Source organism: Calliphora vicina, chromosome 3, assembly GCF_958450345.1.
Source record: "Calliphora vicina chromosome 3, idCalVici1.1, whole genome shotgun sequence".
Taxonomy (NCBI): Eukaryota; Metazoa; Arthropoda; class Insecta; order Diptera; family Calliphoridae; genus Calliphora; species Calliphora vicina.
Genome location: NC_088782.1, coordinates 93174827 through 93192746, shown reverse-complemented (window position 1 = coordinate 93192746; position 17920 = coordinate 93174827). Strand labels below are relative to the sequence as shown.

The 17920-nt window shown below is 28.5% G+C and overlaps 1 protein-coding gene across 1 annotated transcript in view; it reads right to left on the bottom strand.

Moving 5' to 3' along the window:
* pHCl-1 (pH-sensitive chloride channel 1) overlaps positions 1 to 17920 on the bottom strand; it is a 90204-nt gene that overhangs the window by 45188 nt on the left and 27096 nt on the right. Inside the window, exon 10 of the mRNA XM_065503171.1 lies at positions 3720 to 3934. Within this exon, the coding sequence (XP_065359243.1) occupies positions 3720 to 3934 (215 nt within the window). The remainder of the gene's footprint in view (positions 1 to 3719; positions 3935 to 17920) is intronic.

Here is a 17920-nt window from a genome sequence, read left to right as displayed (position 1 = left end):
AAATTATATATATATAGGTTCAACTATATTTAATTGAATTTAAAAAAAAAACAATAGGAAATATTCATATCCGTAGAATTATAATTAAAGAAAATCTAAGCTTCAGAATTTTTTAAATATTTTTGTTAACAATATTACACTTTTAAATATTAGAATATATGGGCGATACGTGAGTCAATATATGGGAACGAATAACTGTGAAGCGTATATATTTTAAAAATAATTTACTGGCAACATTGCGTCGGCCGAAATTGCACAGATTCTTACAGATTTTTTTTACATTAATTTTAGATATTAACTAATAACATTGATTATTTTTGTGCACTGTTAATATAATTACAATAAGTTTAATGTTAACATACATTTCATAGTTTTATATTGATGTGTTTGTAGTTCATTGATTGGTTTATAGCTTGATCACATTTTATATACAATGGAAATACATACCTAAGTCCTCTAAACTACTGTAAGTGGACCTAAGAATTTAGACAATTTTGAAGTCAACTTGCACATTATCATAACAATATTTAAAGTACTTTAAAAAAAAAAAATAAAATTTTCCAAAAATATTTAATAAAATATTACAAACAAAAAAAAAAAAAAGAAAAAAACTCACAATAGACGGGAAACAAAAATCAAATGGATTAAATGAGAATTTATTAGACACGCACACACACACATGAACACATTAATAACAATTTTGATTAGATCGTTAATAACTAAATATTGTTATTGATAGATTTATTGATTAATTGGTTAATTGATGCAAAAACAATTAAAGGAGTTAATTATTAATATATTATTTTATTGTTGTTTATTGTTGCAGTACAAAAGGAGTAAAAACCGAAAAAGAAAAAAAAGAAAACATTTTCACACATACCAAAAACAAACAATCAGAAATCAGAACACAAACAAAATGAATTTAAATGAAACAATTTAAACTAAAAACGAATAATTTTTCTTTTGGGAAACTAAAAAAGAAAACAAAATACAATAATAATAATAATAAGAGGAGAGAACTGGTGTTGTTGTACATTTGAAATAAATTTAAATATTTTTAAATTTATGTAAAATAGAAACACATAAATAATTGTTTGTTGTATTTTTTGTTTTATTGTTAAAATACAAAATGCTACTAATATTTAGAAATGTTTTTTTTGGTTTAAATTAATTTATCGCAAAGTGAACAGAAAATTATTAGGAATTTGAATAAAATAAAACTTTGGTTCTTTGGTTTGTTGTTGTTGTTGTTTTAAATATATAGTAAATCAAAATGAAAAAGTTGTAGGATTATAAATAGGTTTTATAATATTTATATTAAATTTAAGAGGTAAAAAGAGAATTATTTATAAATATGAAGATAATATTGTTATTATTAAATAATTGACGATACATTAAAGAGAGAGAGAGATATATAGAGATACAGAGAGCGTACGATATATTATTTTATAGAGAAGTGAATTAATTGATTGTTTGTGATCTCTAAAGAACGATCGTTTGAGTAAAACATAAAATGCAATCAAATGAAAGTGAAAACAAAACGAAATGATAAAGGGAAGTAAACGTAAAATCGATTGATTGACTGTTTTATAGAAAGAATACAGGGTAATATAGGAAAATATAACGAGATAGAGGGAGAGAGAGAAAGATAGATAGATTGACTGATTGATTTTGTTGTTTTATGAATTGTTCGATTTTGATCCGTTTTTTTTTTGTTTTGAAATTTTTGATTCTGATTAAATTTATTTTTGCAATTCTGTTTATGCCACACAAAAGATATGCATGTAAATACATATTCTTTTTTAAGGCATTCAAGTTTGATTAAAACATTTTTTATTTGCTTTGTTTTGTTTTATTCTATGCACCCAGAGAGAAAATGTAGTTTCTCCGCAAGCATTGCAAACATGATTACATAATTATAGTCACTGTAATTATTTATATGAGTTACAATTCATATGATTGCAGCTATCATATATGTGTAGTAATTGAGTATATGTTTGTGGCAATCATATTCATGATCAATCATTACATCATAATATATTGCTCATAAAAATGATTGCCCCAAACATATCAAATACACTTTGTTGTTCGTGAGTACTCAGACTTTTTTTTAAATTTGACACACTTAAAGTCTATGGAGCTATTTTCACATTTCTAATTGTGAAAAACTTTAATTCAGGATTTAATAAATAATTTGCGTTTTTCCGATTTTAGTAAAACTTTCAGACTAGATATACCTATCTGGTATAATTACCTGGGCTATAATATTCTGAATAGTTTTTACTTAAATTCTTATCAGTAAGAAAATTCGGCTCATTCGCCAAAATATGGCCAAAAAAGGTACGGAAAAACTTAGGAGGTTTTATCATACTTTTTTCATATTTTTATTCCCTATTATGTTGTCAATAAATCCCCATGTGATGATCAAAAAATTCAAAAATTTGTTTAACAAAATTTTTAAAAATTTAAAAATGGAGTTTTGGTCATACCTGCGAATAGGTTAACGATATCCTACGAAGACAAAAACTCATATACAAGTAAATATGGATATATTTTAAATAAAAATTAGCTTTTATTTTAATATTTCTCAAAATATGTTAATTTTGTTCATGTTCACATTTAATGTTCTAGTGGCTTGAGATACATTAATGGCCTTGCGAATTTTTAATAACTCTAAAATTTTTTAACCAATTTTTGTCTTTTATATCTCATTAGAACGACAATTACGTACACATTTCGATTATTTTAAATTAAATTGTAAAAGTAATTACTTAATGGCAATATTTTTACAAAAACTGAAAAAATTGCATTTTTTCCCCTTGTTAATGCACCTCAAAACTAATTCGCAAGTCGGCACAGGTTGCAATCATGATAGAAAGACAAAATTTGTGGACCGATTTAGTTAATTCGGGAACAATATGAACAATTATTATGTTCTTAAATTGTTGTAAAACAAAGGAGTATTTTAATATAAAAGTACATTCATAATGCAAATGTAATGAAATAATTTCTTACGGTTTTTATACCCTACCATAGTGGGAAGAGTATTATGCGATTGTGTTAATGTTTATTACGTCCAAAAATATTATTCTAACACCCATCTTAAAGTATAATGATCGACTTAGTATCACTTTCTGAGCCTATTAAACGATGTCCGTTTGTCCGACTAGCTCGTTCGCAATTTTGAAGATGTTTCGACAAAATTTGGTACATTCGTTTTGTTCGGTCCAAGGAAGAAAACGGTCCATTATTTCACTAACACAGGGGAATTAAAATTATTCTGGTGCCAAAATTTAACAAAAATCTGAAGAACCATGGTAAATTTTTGGGCAATGTACGGTGAAATTAAGGCTATACTTAATTACCACAATCATATATATATATGTTTGCTGCAGTCATGTTAATCGTTACTTTAAAATATTATGGTTGCCGCAATCATATAATTACAATGACCCTAATATTAAAAAAATAAACTTGTAATCATGTTAAAATGATTGCGGTGATCATGTACAATTATATATTTTTTCTTTGGGTGTGTATGTTATGTGTTCAGTTCACAGAGTGATTGGAGTTCATAAAGTCGTACACACACATACATAAATAAATGAATAAATAAGTAAATCAATAGTCTAACAACTAACTGTACTTGATTGGTTTTTCTACATACAATTTATAATTGTTATTGCTATTGTTGTTGGTTGATTGGTTGTATACATTACCTGTGTAACAGGATTCTCTCCGGGTCGATAGACAACATTGTGCTGTGGTCGCTTACGTCCCATATAATTGACGCAAACAAATTCCAGAAGGGACGCGTAAATGAAACACATACAAACACCATCCCACACATTCATCGCTGTAAGATTCGAGACCACTGGCAGGGTGCTGCGGAAACCGTTGGATGTTGTGAAAAAATTCAACATTGTTGTTACACCTTTATCAGCCATCAATTGGACATTGTTGTAGTTGTTTTTGTTTTTGATTTTAAACGCAACACGAGAAAGAAATTAAAAATCGATTAATATTATTTCCAAATACAATAAATAAAAATGCAGTGTACTGTAAAATACAATCAATATGTTGTATGTATGTTTTAGTACTATAGTATTATATTGTTGATATATTTTGAATATGTTTTTGTTTTATGTTTAATCTCAATGTTGCTGATACATTTCAATGATTGTATTTCAATATTTGACTATATTAAATATTTTGTTTGGACAATATATGAGTGTGAATTGATTGAATTTCGAATGTCTGTGAATGTTTGTGTGGGTACGGTTATACTTAGTAGGTGAACGCAATTGGATTTGGCAAAAGCAAAAAAAATGGGATAAATACCTCTACAAAGGTACATGGATGTACTGATTGTATGTATGTTTATATGTTTATATAAATTGTGCCATAGATTTTGGTGAAAATAAATAAAAGTGCTTACAATATGTAACAAAATTATGTAGTTTATGTATGTATGTACAATATTTTCATAAGTGTAGATATAAATAATGTTTGTGTACTCAAGGACATGACGCAAATACAATTACACATACACATACATATGTAAAAATTAATATTTATTGCAAAATTTGTTCTTATTTTATTATATGTATTTTTTGTAAATCTTTTTTCGACGCTCTAAAGTCTAAAACTGTTATACAGTGGTGGCCAAGTAATTAAGACAAAAATTCTCAATAATTTTTTCAAATATTTCCACAAATATGTATGCATGAGGACTGTTTTAACACATAACCCAGTAGTTCTAGGAGACAGTACCGAACTAGTGATTTTTCCCATCATTTAGGGTGGGAGCTAGTTACTTCAATAGCCACGTGACTAGTCATTTTAACACGTGCATGTTCTAGGCAGGGGGTCAATTGTCTCTTTTTGATTACAATGGGACTGTCTAATAGCTGGTCCAAAGTAGGCAACACATTGGATTCACATACTGGTTATATAGCGTCAGTTACCTTGCTAGCTTTGTAACTGGTTTCTTGATCAGCTACTTGGCTATCCTAACTAAGGGGTCAATTAACCCTTTTGGTTACAATCTGATAACTGATCGAAAGTAGTCAACGCTTCTGGTGAGTAAAATAAAGTGCAGTTTGAAGTGACTTCACCATAGGTTACTAAGAGACACTAAAGTAACTATTGACTTCATGCTATGTTACATGGGATATCAGTATACTTAAGCAAAAATAAAAATAAACTGTATGAGAATTATATCAACACAATTTGTAAAAAAACAGTTTGTACGGATTACTCACAAAACGTTTAAAGTGACTACACTCCAGATTACTTAGAGACACTTAAGTGAAAATCTTCTTCACGCTAGATTGCTTGGGATGCATAAAGTAACCAATTGCCTTCTCTCTTTACTACAAAGTGCACACACGTGTCAAATGACCAAAATATATAAAATGGAGTCAGCCAAGTGATAAGACATTTGTGATAATTACTGTCTTTAAGGAATACATTGACTACTTGCTTAACTGCTGGAAAGTGTGTTTTATTCAACTGTGCCAATTCATACAAATTCACCACGAACATATACGATTTTTCTACAACTTGACCAATTTTTTTTTTAAATAAACATATTTTCTAACATTTATATCATTATATTTTTATTATTATAAAATATTCGGACCAAATTTCGTATTTTTATTAACAGCGGATGTTCGCTGAGGTGGGTCAACGTATTTCCACATATCTCTGTCCATATATGTTATACCGATTTTTCCAAACATTTTTGAGAAATTAGAAATATTAATAATAAATTTCATACCCTTAGGTCCTTTTGTTTTGGCTCTATCGCACTTAAAATTCAGTTGATGAAAAAAAATTCAAGTATTTGTCTTAAATAGCTGGCCACCACTGTATGTCGACTAAGTACTTTAGCAAAATCAGAGGTTATACATCAATATCTCATTTTGTTCCTATTACATGTGGCTGTACGATAGTAATAAATCTGAACAATTTAAGCCGTTATAAATTTTTCATGATTTTTTTAAAACAAAAAATTTTTTTTATTTTCACATAAAAAATATATTTTTATACCCTCCACCAAGAGTGGCTTATATATGTATTAGAGTGTCCCAAAAAATTTTTTTTTTGGAATTTTGGAACGCATACCCTCTATTTTTTTATATTTATATAAAACTATAGTTAAATATGAAATTTTGTCTTTCTATCATGATTGCAACCCGTGCCGACTTGCGATTTAGTTTTGAGGTGCATTTACAAGGGAAAAAAATGCAATTTTTTCAGTTTTTGTAAAAATTTTGCCATTAAATAACTACTTTTGCAATTTAATTTAAAAGAATCGATATAAAACACAAAAATTGGTAAAAAATTGTTATTAAATGTAGGAACAAAATTAACATATTTTGAGAAATATTAAAATAAAAACTTATTTTTACTTAAAATATATCCATATTTACTTGTATATGAGTTTTTATGCTGTTATTATAAACACTAGACATCATGTTATATTTTTCTTGAGTTTCATCAAACTCGGCATAAAAATATATAACATTTCGCTATTTATCCATGAGAAATTCCAAATATTGAAAAATTTTACATTTGACCTTCTCGATTTAAGGGTTCACGTTTTCCGATTTTATTAAAACTTTTAGACTATATTTAGAATTTCATGGACTACAATATTCTGAAAAGCTTTTGCTTAAAAATCATAACAGTAAGGAAATTCGGCTCATTCGCCTAAATATGGCCAAAAAAATAGTTTTTCCCGAAAATCGCAAAATTTAAATTGCAGGTACGGAAAAACTATAGGAGAAATTGTCATACTTTTTCACATTTTTATTCCCTGTTTTGTTGGAAATAAATCCCCATGTGATGATCAAAAAATTATGAAATTTGTTTAACAAAATTTTTAAAAATTTGAAAATGGAGTTTTGAAACTGCCATTAAAAAAAATATTTTTTTTTGGTCATACCTGCGAATAGGTTAACGGTATCCTATGAAGACAAAAAATCACATACAAGTAAATATGGATATATTTTAAATAAAAATAAGCTTTTATTTTAATATTTCTCAAAATATGTTAATTTTGTTCCTACATTTCATATTCTAGTGGCCTGAGATACGTTAATGGCCTGGAGATTTTTTAACAACTTTAACAATTTTTAGCCAATTTTTGTGTTTTATATCTTATTAGAACGACAATTAGGTAAACATTTTGATTCTTTTAAATTAAATTGCAAAAGTAGTTATTTAATGGGAAAATTTTTACAAAAACTAAAAAAAATATATTTTTTTCCCCTTGTAAATGCACCTCAAAACTAAATCGCAAGTCAAAATTTCATATTTAACTATAGTTATATATATATAAAAAAAATAGATGGTATGCGTTCCAAAATTCCAAAAAAAAAATACCCAAAAGTTTGCCATTCCGTTTGTAATTCCTACATTTTTCATTTGCGACCTCACAAAGTATATATAGTATATTCGGGATCGTTATAGATATCGAAGTCGATACAGCCATATCCGTCTGTCTATCTGTATGTTGAAATCAACTTTCCGTAGCACCCAAATAACTTATATACATGATTCATACATCAATATATCGGAAATTCTTTCGGCTCAGGTGCTATTTAAAATCGACAAAATCGGGCGAAATCGATTTTTTGCTTATTTTTGATGTAGATCTGGATTACTAAGTCATTGATATAGACAATATGGATATCTAATGATAGATATTTCAAAAATATTTCCATTGCAACGATATATATAAGGCTATATATTATGCGGAGAAACGTCTAAAAAAATTTATAATTTTACTTGAATTTTTTTTAAAAAAACTTCTCCATAGAATTTAAAATTTGGAGCATATTTGTATTACTGGAACCATAATACGTCAAAATTGTGTAGTGGTTTAAAAAGAATATAAAATTTTTTCTTTCGCCTTGTGGTATCTAAAATCAATAAAACCAAATTTAATCACCTGTAAAATAATAAAAATAATAACTTCAAACTAAATCGTATTACTTTCAATTTCCAAATGCAGCTGAAACAGATTAAAACGCAATCACAAAATGTTTTTAAAAGCTTCGCCGAGTGCAACAAGTATTCAAATACTTACTTTATTAATATTATTTATGCATCACTATCTTGTTTTGTTTATTCTTAAAGTCGATTTCATATACATAAAGTAAAATAACCACTCTTTCCCTATAAATTACCATTTGGACAATTGTATCTGTAACCATTTGCTATTTTATGAGAGAAAGTTGCACTACAAATTGTTTATATACATAGCGATTCTGACAATTAAACTTAAATATTATGTTCTCATAACTATTTTTTTATGAAGCCTAAAATTTAAAAAAAATTAATGGAAAAATATCAATTTATTAACTACTTTATACTTAAGTAGTTAATAAATTAATATTTTTCTGTTTTAAAGTTTTATGAATTAGACTGTCAGTATTTACATGAAGAAGAACGCCGAAAATCGAAAAACTTAAATTTAATAACAACACTAAATACATACTAGGGATTCCAATTCCACGATTTTTCGGGATTCACAGATCTTGTATTCTAATTTGATTGTTCCCAACTTATTTAATAGAAGTTTTGAGTATATAGTAATTCAAAACTGCTTAATGTAGCTCGAAAAGCTCTAAATTAACAACACTGGCAGCAGGTATCCTGGCCCAAACACATACAATACTTTAGCTTCAACTGCAATTGACAGCTACGCAGTGGTGAAACAAATGTAACTCAATTAGTCCGCTAGCAATACATTTTTATCATAAATTACATACTTCAAAGTTAAAAATAACCCATCCTTTGTATTTTCCACTGAAGTTGGCTGTTCTGATTGGACATGTATTTAACTGCAGCTGTCAGTCGCAGTCAAAGCGAAAGCATTGTATGCGTTTATATTCCCTTTCATTGACATACTGTGGGGTAATACACAAATAAAATAAAATAAGTCCCACTCAAATAGTTTCAAAATTAACAACAATCAAATTTTATTTTAAAAAATTATAATTAAAATAAAAATCTAAAGTTACTAGACAAATTTAAAAGAAATAAAAACAATATAATATAAAATTAAAATTTGTTTTATAATACCACATTACCCCCTTCCTAGTTTAATCAGACTTAAATGATATAATTTTAACAGGCCTTGCATCTTTTGAGATAGTTGTAATTTGGTTTAAGATGATCGATTGAAATGTTTTCAGTTTTTGATCCTATTTGCAGTTTGAAAACCTTGTCGCTTTTATGTATTACTTTATATGAACGGACATATTTTGGGCATAAGGCTTTAGGGGATATAATTTCTTCCATACGTATAAAGTATTTTTTAAGTCTTTATGCACAAGTAGTTTCTGATCGCAATATACTTTGTATAACCTCTGATAATCACTATAAAAGCCTTCAGTTTTTCATACAAATTATTTTAAATTTTGTTAACAAATGTACACTTTTAACAAAAATTATTTTTAATCCTACAATATTCCGTGCAGTTGAAGTTTAGAAATACGTTTACAAGTGAAACCTTTTCGAGTTAGTAAAAGTTCCACCGACCATTAGGAAAGAGCAAGAACAAATTTCACTCATTCCAACATTATTTTCATCTCCATAAAAGTAGGGTCACTCACACCTGGCAAATATTTGCTAATTTTTTTTTTTGTTTTGAATCATCCTAAGTAAAATAAGTTTTCGAAATAAATAAAAGAATTCAAATGTATTTTATTTAGTGGTTACGTCTTTTTCGTCAAATATTTGTCATGTGTGACCCTACCTTAAGATTTATGGAAATAAATCTGGCATTTAAAATTTGACGCGGGCGTAGCCAAGGAGTATTCGAGTTTAAGTTATTAATATAGGATATAAAAATGGTACCTTCGACATGTAAAATTTTGAAACATGTGCCGTTTTTTCCCATCATATTTCAAAGATTTTTATATTTTGGGAAAGCGCTCGGCTAGGTCTTGAAAAAATATGTGTGCTATTTATCCCATATAATTTCCGAGTTATAGGCATTTCAAAATTTCAATTTTAAAATTTTGCCAGACCTTGGTCCGCTTTTTTAAAAATATAGGTCGTTCTTTTGGACCGAATGGACTCGAATTTGTTAGTTAGGCAAGTGAATTACCAATAATATGCAAAAGATTGCAGAGCAATATCAATTATGGTTCCAAAAATAAACGATTTTCAATTTAAAAATTAAAAAATAATAGATTTTTGCTGTTTTTTGGGCAAAAAAAAACTTTCTTTAAGAACATATAACAATTTTAAGTTTTTCTGTAAGGTATCTTTACGTAGAAAAAAACATATTTACATATTTATTGAGTTTCTAAAACACGCAAGCATGTTTTTTCCAGACCTAGCCGAGCGCTTTAAATGGCACATGTTTAAAAATTTTACTTGTCGAAGGTACCCTATTTTGAGCACCCATAGTGCAGCCCTGAAGAGTATGTAGGTCCTATTTTAATAACTTGGTTATGACCGCGCAAAATTTTATAACGATCAGCCGTTTAGAAATGCCAGATTTATTTCCAAAAAATTTTGATTGTTCCCCACTGTGCGTTGGTATAACCAAAATTTGAGTAAAGTTGTCGTCCGATATTATTGCTAGGGTTCTATAATTGAAACACAAAAAAAATTAAAAAGAGGTCTCATTTCGAAAAAAAAGTCAACAAAGTTTTTGATTTTGCAAAAAAAGTCAAAAATTACATGTTTTGAGTTACAAAACATTTTTTTGATAGAAATCGTATTTGCATCCCACTAAGCGACCAAATAGGTCCTCAAGGAAAATATCTAAGCTTTATTTATTTTTGATTTCGAAAGATTGAAGTAATAACCATCTAAACTATTTGGGACACATTTTGCTAAGAACAATAGGTAATAAGTTACATGGATGAGAAAAATCACATGTTTGGCCAAAATGTGTCTGAATTACTATCCAATATGTCTAACCTTGGTGCAAATCATCGGAAGACATCGATTTTAAAACTTGGTTCACTTGACGTGAAATCCCCCATAATTATATTTTTATTATTAGAAAATATTCAGACCAAAGTTTCTGCCATATCATGTTATTAACCCTCTAATGCCCAAGCATACCCAAGGCAATCATCGCAAAATGCCAATAAATGCAAATATAACTGATTTTGTATTTAAAAAACTCATGTAACAGTTGCTGAAAAGCGCACTTAAATTATTTTAAAAAGCTTTCAAAGTTTTTGAAATGATATATCAGTTATATTTGCATTTATTGGCATTTTGCGATGAGTGCCTTGAGACATGCTTAAGTATTAGAGGGTTAACAGCGGATGTTCGCTGTGGCAGGTCAACGTATCACAACATATCTTTGTTCATATATGTTGTACCGATTTTTGAAAAAAATTTTGAGCAACTAAAAATATGAATACTAAATTTAATTTTGTACTATCCCACTTAAAATTCAGTCGATAAAAAATCAAACATTTGTTCCTAACTAGCTGGTCGCCACTGTACATTCCATACATATAATTTTGATAGCATACTTAAGCGTAGTGAAAATAATAAATTTTTAATTTTTTTTAATATTTTATGTTGGATTTGAAAGATTATTAAAAATGCTCATTTAAGGTATGATCAAAATTAATGAAATTTAAAAAAGATTGTTATGCTTTTATTGAACAAACAAAATTTGAGTATAATTTTTATGCAAATCAATAAAATGATACTAAAAATTTGACTATTTTCTCAAAATCTGCTTCACTGTCAATGTTTTTGAGAACAGTTAACTGGTAGATCTATCGCAATAAATAGATTTATTATAATTAAAAAAAAATTGTTTTTAATTTTTGTCAAATGTATTTTTTATTTTTCATATGAATTTCAAAATTTTGAATTTGATTATTTTTCACGAAATTGTGATTTTGGAAAATATTTTTTCATGCTAGTTTGTAGTTTATTAGAAATAAAATAATGTTTTCAGACACATTTTTTTTACAACTTTTGTGAAAGATACTTATTTGCGAAAAATAAAATGAAGTCAAGGTTAAGATCGAAAATTTCAAAATTGAAAGCTAAATATCTTTTAAAGTATATGAGAGATAACTTAGTGAAATAAACAGGATTTATTTTATTGTCCTATTTGCTTTACAACGAAAATTCATTTAATATCTGCCCTTATTTATACAAATTGAGAGCTCTACAAAGTTTTGCAAACTAAAGGTGGTCAACTTTGATACCCTTCACTTCATTTCACCTTGTATTCTAATAGGGTTGTTACACATTTAATTTTCGAAAAGCCTACTACGTCCTCTGGACCAGCAGTTTAGAAGAGACAGTTTCATAGCCCCTTTTTCTACCCATCAACCACACTGTGCAGAATTTAAACGGAATTATCAGACGGCCTAAAATAACAAACCCATATACGAGTATGTTTTACATCATGAACAAAAACTTTGTAAACTACTGTAATTAATGCCTTTATTGGAATAATATATGTATGTATGTATTAATTTTATTACTATTATTACAGTTATCATATGTAATTGTGTGTAATTGTGTATTTGCCAGTGAGTGGAATTATAAATATGACTGAATGTGAACGTGAGCGTGAGTGAGTGAGTGATTGTGTGCAGTGGAATAAGGTCATGCATGGTGCAGATAAAATCAAACATCAAGTAATTGGAATAAAATACAATTAAATAATGAGATAAATGTGAAAACTAGACAAAATAACAACAAAAAAAGTTTCTACTGAGTTTTCAAAGAGCTTGTACTTGAACTGCTGTTAAATAAATTACAAGAACGAAAACAAACTTTTTCTTACTCTAATAGTAAAAACCTCAAAAACACTGACACATTTTGTTAAAACTATAGATTTTGTTGTTGCTAATAGAATGATAGACAATGAAACAATCGAAACATTTAACTATTGTTGTTTTGTTGTTTTATTTTATTTTTGTTAGACACAAGAAGTTAAAAACAAAACTTTTAACCTAAAACTCAGTCCAGCATCCGAGGGAGCGGATGTAAATACATATCAATTATTTTTTAAGTGTTTCCTTTTGATTCTATTTGTTTTATTTTTTATTTTTTTTTTGTATGTACATAAGAGGGAAAGACAATAGATTGATAACGAATAAGTACGATATAACGACAACTATAAACTATTTATGAAAGATATTTTCATATTGTTTTTACACAGATACTTTTGCTTTAAACAGTTAATGTATTTATATCTAGTTGCTACATTTACAATATAAGTAAAGAGAGAGAGAAAACAAAATATATGTAGTATGTATAGTTTTTTATTTTTTTATTTTTTAAGGAAGGAAGAAAGTTGTATTCTACGTACCGATCATAACTCTGGCTGGCACTGCGTTCCATTCCAGCCAGAAGGTAATAAACGATGAAGTCACCAATATAATGCCAGGTATGAAAACGGTTGTAAAATAATACGCACGATCACGGGTAAATGTTAATTCAACTTGTAGACAACTGTAATTACCTTTAAAAGAACACATACAGAATACAGAAGAAGACACCATGTTGGCATATCATCAAAAATTGTAAGTTAGTACATAGATTGATTTGATTTGCTTTATTTATTTACTTATTATTTGGTTTTTTTTGAGAGAATTTATAACATAGATTTTGTAATACAGAAATAATACAATAAAAAAATACACTACACGCGAAATAAAGTGCAAGACCAAACAAATTTATCTCTCAATAACTTCTGTTTTTAGAACCATATGGTTCCAATACATATATGCTAAATAGTATATTGTGATGATGGCACATTTTCAAGATATGGAATTAAATTTATTTTCCTTTCTGTGGAAAGCATAATTTTGTGGTAAAAGTTTTATTAAATAGTAGATAAACAATATCAAAATTTCAGATATCTCGGTATACATTTTGATTGCCGTTTAACATGGACCCACCTTATTGAAGCCAAGGTTACACAAATAAAATTAAAGTCAGATCAAATGCATTGGCTAATTGGCCCACGGTCTTATCTAGACTTGGAATACAAAGTGCTTTTGTACAAAACAGTTATAAAACCGATATGGCTTTCGGAATTCAGCTTCAATGATAGACAATGCAAAATAAGTTTAGATTATCTGGAGAAGTGCTGATGTCAACGACATATAAAATAATTTATTGGCGAATATTTTTGGCTGGATTTAGTTAGTCCCTGGTAGGGAATAATCTCTCAAAATCAAATAATATATTTAGAGCGGGTGGTTTAATACATAACCAAGATATTATTATTGGTGCTAGTATATTCTTCTCAAGGCTATTCTGAAGGAACAATCAAAAACACCTCCGATGAAATATAGTGTAGATAACAAGATGTTCTGTTTGCCTATTCAGAATAGTAAAATCCTCTAGACTGGATAAAAATTGTTGCGCTCATATACAAAAACTAAAAGTTATGGTAATTTCCGGGTAACTCCAATTTTTATAGGTCTAAATTTTGTTAAAATTTAAAGTTTATGTTCTAAATTTGAACTTAGACATTATCTTTAAACAATTCTTTTTCTATTTGACACATACGTGTGTTATTACTCTAATAAAGGAAAATTGTAGAAAATCGGGAAATATTTGGATCCGATATTATCAAAAATCTGGAGTAGGGTGGGTAAAAATGTTGAAAATTTAATTTTAAAATGCGAATAGCAATTAGTTATAAGAGATAATTGAGAGTGTTCGATGAGGAGATTCTATATGTGTAATGTTTTTGAAATCGGAACTCAAACGAAGAAATAGGATGGGTTTAAAAATGTAACATACCCGAGGTGTCCTACTTTGAGAACCCTTGTGGGCCCATGAGGTCCAAGTTCAAAACTTAAACTTGACAAATCGGACTTACCGTTTATTTTAACACACGAACCGCACCATATTAATATGAAAGTACTGGCTCTAATTAATAGGATTATATAATCAATTCGTCATATCGTCATCGTTTGTCCTTTTTGAAGGACTTTAAAATTTCAAGAATTAATGAGGAGGATTTTGCTATTTCGATACAATTATTTGCTTCAATATTTCAGAAACAAATATTGAAATCAATGTTCTTCAAAAATTCTATCCTTTAATATTCTTAAGATCCTTAAATTTTTCTAATCATTGTTAATGTATCATGGAGAACTTGATTCCTAAATGTGGTTCTTATACTCGTATCTGTATATTTTTAGTTTTTATAAGTAAACTAGCTGACCGGCTTAGCTCGGTAGCTATTAATAAATGTTTACTTCGTATGGGAGGTGCCACGCCCATTGTACCTATATAGGTCAATTGTGAATGTAAACCATTCGGGCACCCACTCGAACACACACAAACAATTTCATCGAAATCGGCCCAGCCGTTAAGGAGGAGTTCTGTTACTAACACACGTACAGAAGAATTATATATTAGAGTATTCAATCGGTTAACCGATTAACGGTTAATTTTTGTCGGTTAACTGTTCGAATAATTCAAAATTGGCGATTTTCAAATAACAAATAAACCGATTAATTTGTGCCGATTAACCGAAATTTCTTTTTTTTGCACTTTAACATATTTTTTTGCATTTTATTTCAAATGTCAAAGTAAAGTTATGTATTTGTTCGAACATCCAAGAATCATGTTTAGTGAGTATAAAACTGACATATTTAATTTACATGTATTTTTCGGTTGAGAACATGATAATAGCAGTGTTTAAAAAGCTACGATAACTAACAAATTTTTAACTATTGCTACAACTACTGCTTCAAAAAAGTGTATGTAGCAGTAGCTTTTGTCTTTTTTCGTTTTCTTGTTTTTTTAAAAACTACTGCTACCTTCAAAATATAAAACTCTTAACAGAGCAGTAGTAATAAAACATGAACTGTAAATGGAGTAGTAACAAATCAATGCTACTGCTCTATATCGAGTTTTAATTTTTATACCCTTCAGCTTCGTGAGAAGGGTATATATAAGTTTGTCATTCCGTTTGTAATTTCTACATTTTTCATTTCCGACCCTATAAAGTATATATATTCTGGATCCTTATAGATAGCGGAGTCGATTAAGCCATGTCCGTCTGTCTGTCTGTCTGTCTGTCCGTCTGTCTGTCTGTCTGTTGAAATCAATTTTCTGAAGGCCCCAGATATCTCCGGGATCCAAATCTTCAACAATTCTGTCAGACATACTTTCGAGAATTTTGCTATTTAAAATCAGCAAAATCCGTCCATAAATAACGGAGATATGAGCAAAAATCCGAGACAACCTCTGAAAATTTCATCAAAAAACACAATGTATTGCATGCCTTGACAAAAAAGCAACAAAACGTATGGTTGGATGTGCAGCTTTTCGTATTTTTGTTTTTTTTTGTGTTTTGTTTCTTTTGGCGTTGTTGTTGTTTTTTATACAACTAAACTTTTGTTTGGTTGTGTGTTGGTTTTTTTGTTGTTTTTCTTTTGTGTGTTGTTTCTTTTGGCGTTGTTGTTGTTTTTTATTCAATTAAACGTATGTTTGGATGTGTGTTGGTTTCATTGCCTTGCGTATTTTGTTTTTTCTTTCGGTGTTCTGTTTCGTTTGGCGTTGTTGTTTTTTGTGTTCTTGATAAATTTAGGATGCTGTACGCTGAAAGTGGGCAATGTACATACATACCTATATACTAATTATAAAAAATAATAATGCATCCACAACAAAGGTGAAGGGTATATAAGATTCGGCATAGCCGAATATAGCACTCTTACTTGTTATTATTTAGAAGTAGCAGTAAAGTAGCAGTTGAAGCAGCAGTTGAGGTAGCAATAGAAGTAGTCAAAAAAGAAAATCTCCAGTCATAACACCAAAATTTACAGAATTAAACACTGTGTGTTGTTTTTGTTTTGAGAGTGTTTGAAAGAATTATTCGTTTTTAGTCGTCTCAGATGTTCGTGTTGCTAACAGGAAGATCCTATTTTCTGTGTGTGTAACAAAAAAGCCGATCATTAACAACAACAACACACAATATACTTTTTTGGCTGAATATTTTTATTTTTGACTTCTTTTATTGCTACCTCAACTGCTACTTAGCTGCTACTTTTTCTACTACCTCAACTGCTACTTCTATTACTACTAAATTTTAAAAGTAGCATAATTAATAAAAAACAAATGACTCTGCTACATAAAAACGTTTTCTTTTTTAAGGTAGCAATAGAAAATAAATTACTCAGCTACTTTTAATTTTTTCTTTTATTGGTACTACTACAACTATTGCTACCAAAATGTGAAGGTAGCAGTGGTAGTAGTAATTGATTGACTCCGAGTTTTTATTAATTTTTTAACTAGACTACTTGTGTTTTTTCGTTGCTACTGCTACTTATAGTCTAGTTTTTTAAACACTGGATAATAGACGAAACTGGAGACTACGGAAATAAGAAAATAAATAAATAACTGAGATATTGGATATTCTTTACCATGCCTTACTTTCAATTTCACTAACATTTACAAACAGCGCGAGAGTTTTTTCCAAGTCGAGTTTTATTAAAACTAAAGAAAATTAATTACTTTTTGGTTGAATTGTTATATTTTGTCTATTTTGTATTTAAGTACAGAAAATTCGTGGATATATTTTCAGTTTAAAATTTAAATAGAAATTATTCGGTTAATCGATTAATTTAACCAATTAAATCTTAACCTCGATTAATTATTTGCTCGATTAACCGATTAAACCAGAAACCCGATTAATTGAATACCCTATTATATACGTATATAAAGATTAGTAAACTTTTCTCCATAAGCAAATTTTAAATGGCTAAAAATATGACATTTTTGCTTTAGTAACATATGGCTTTTTAGATAAAAGGAATAGCAACTTTCAAGGATAATAAAGCATTAACAATTTATAAATTTTTTGCAGTTTTTTTATTCTGATAAATTAAAACAAATTGGTCACTTAGATTAGACAATTCTATTCCGTTTGATATCCATT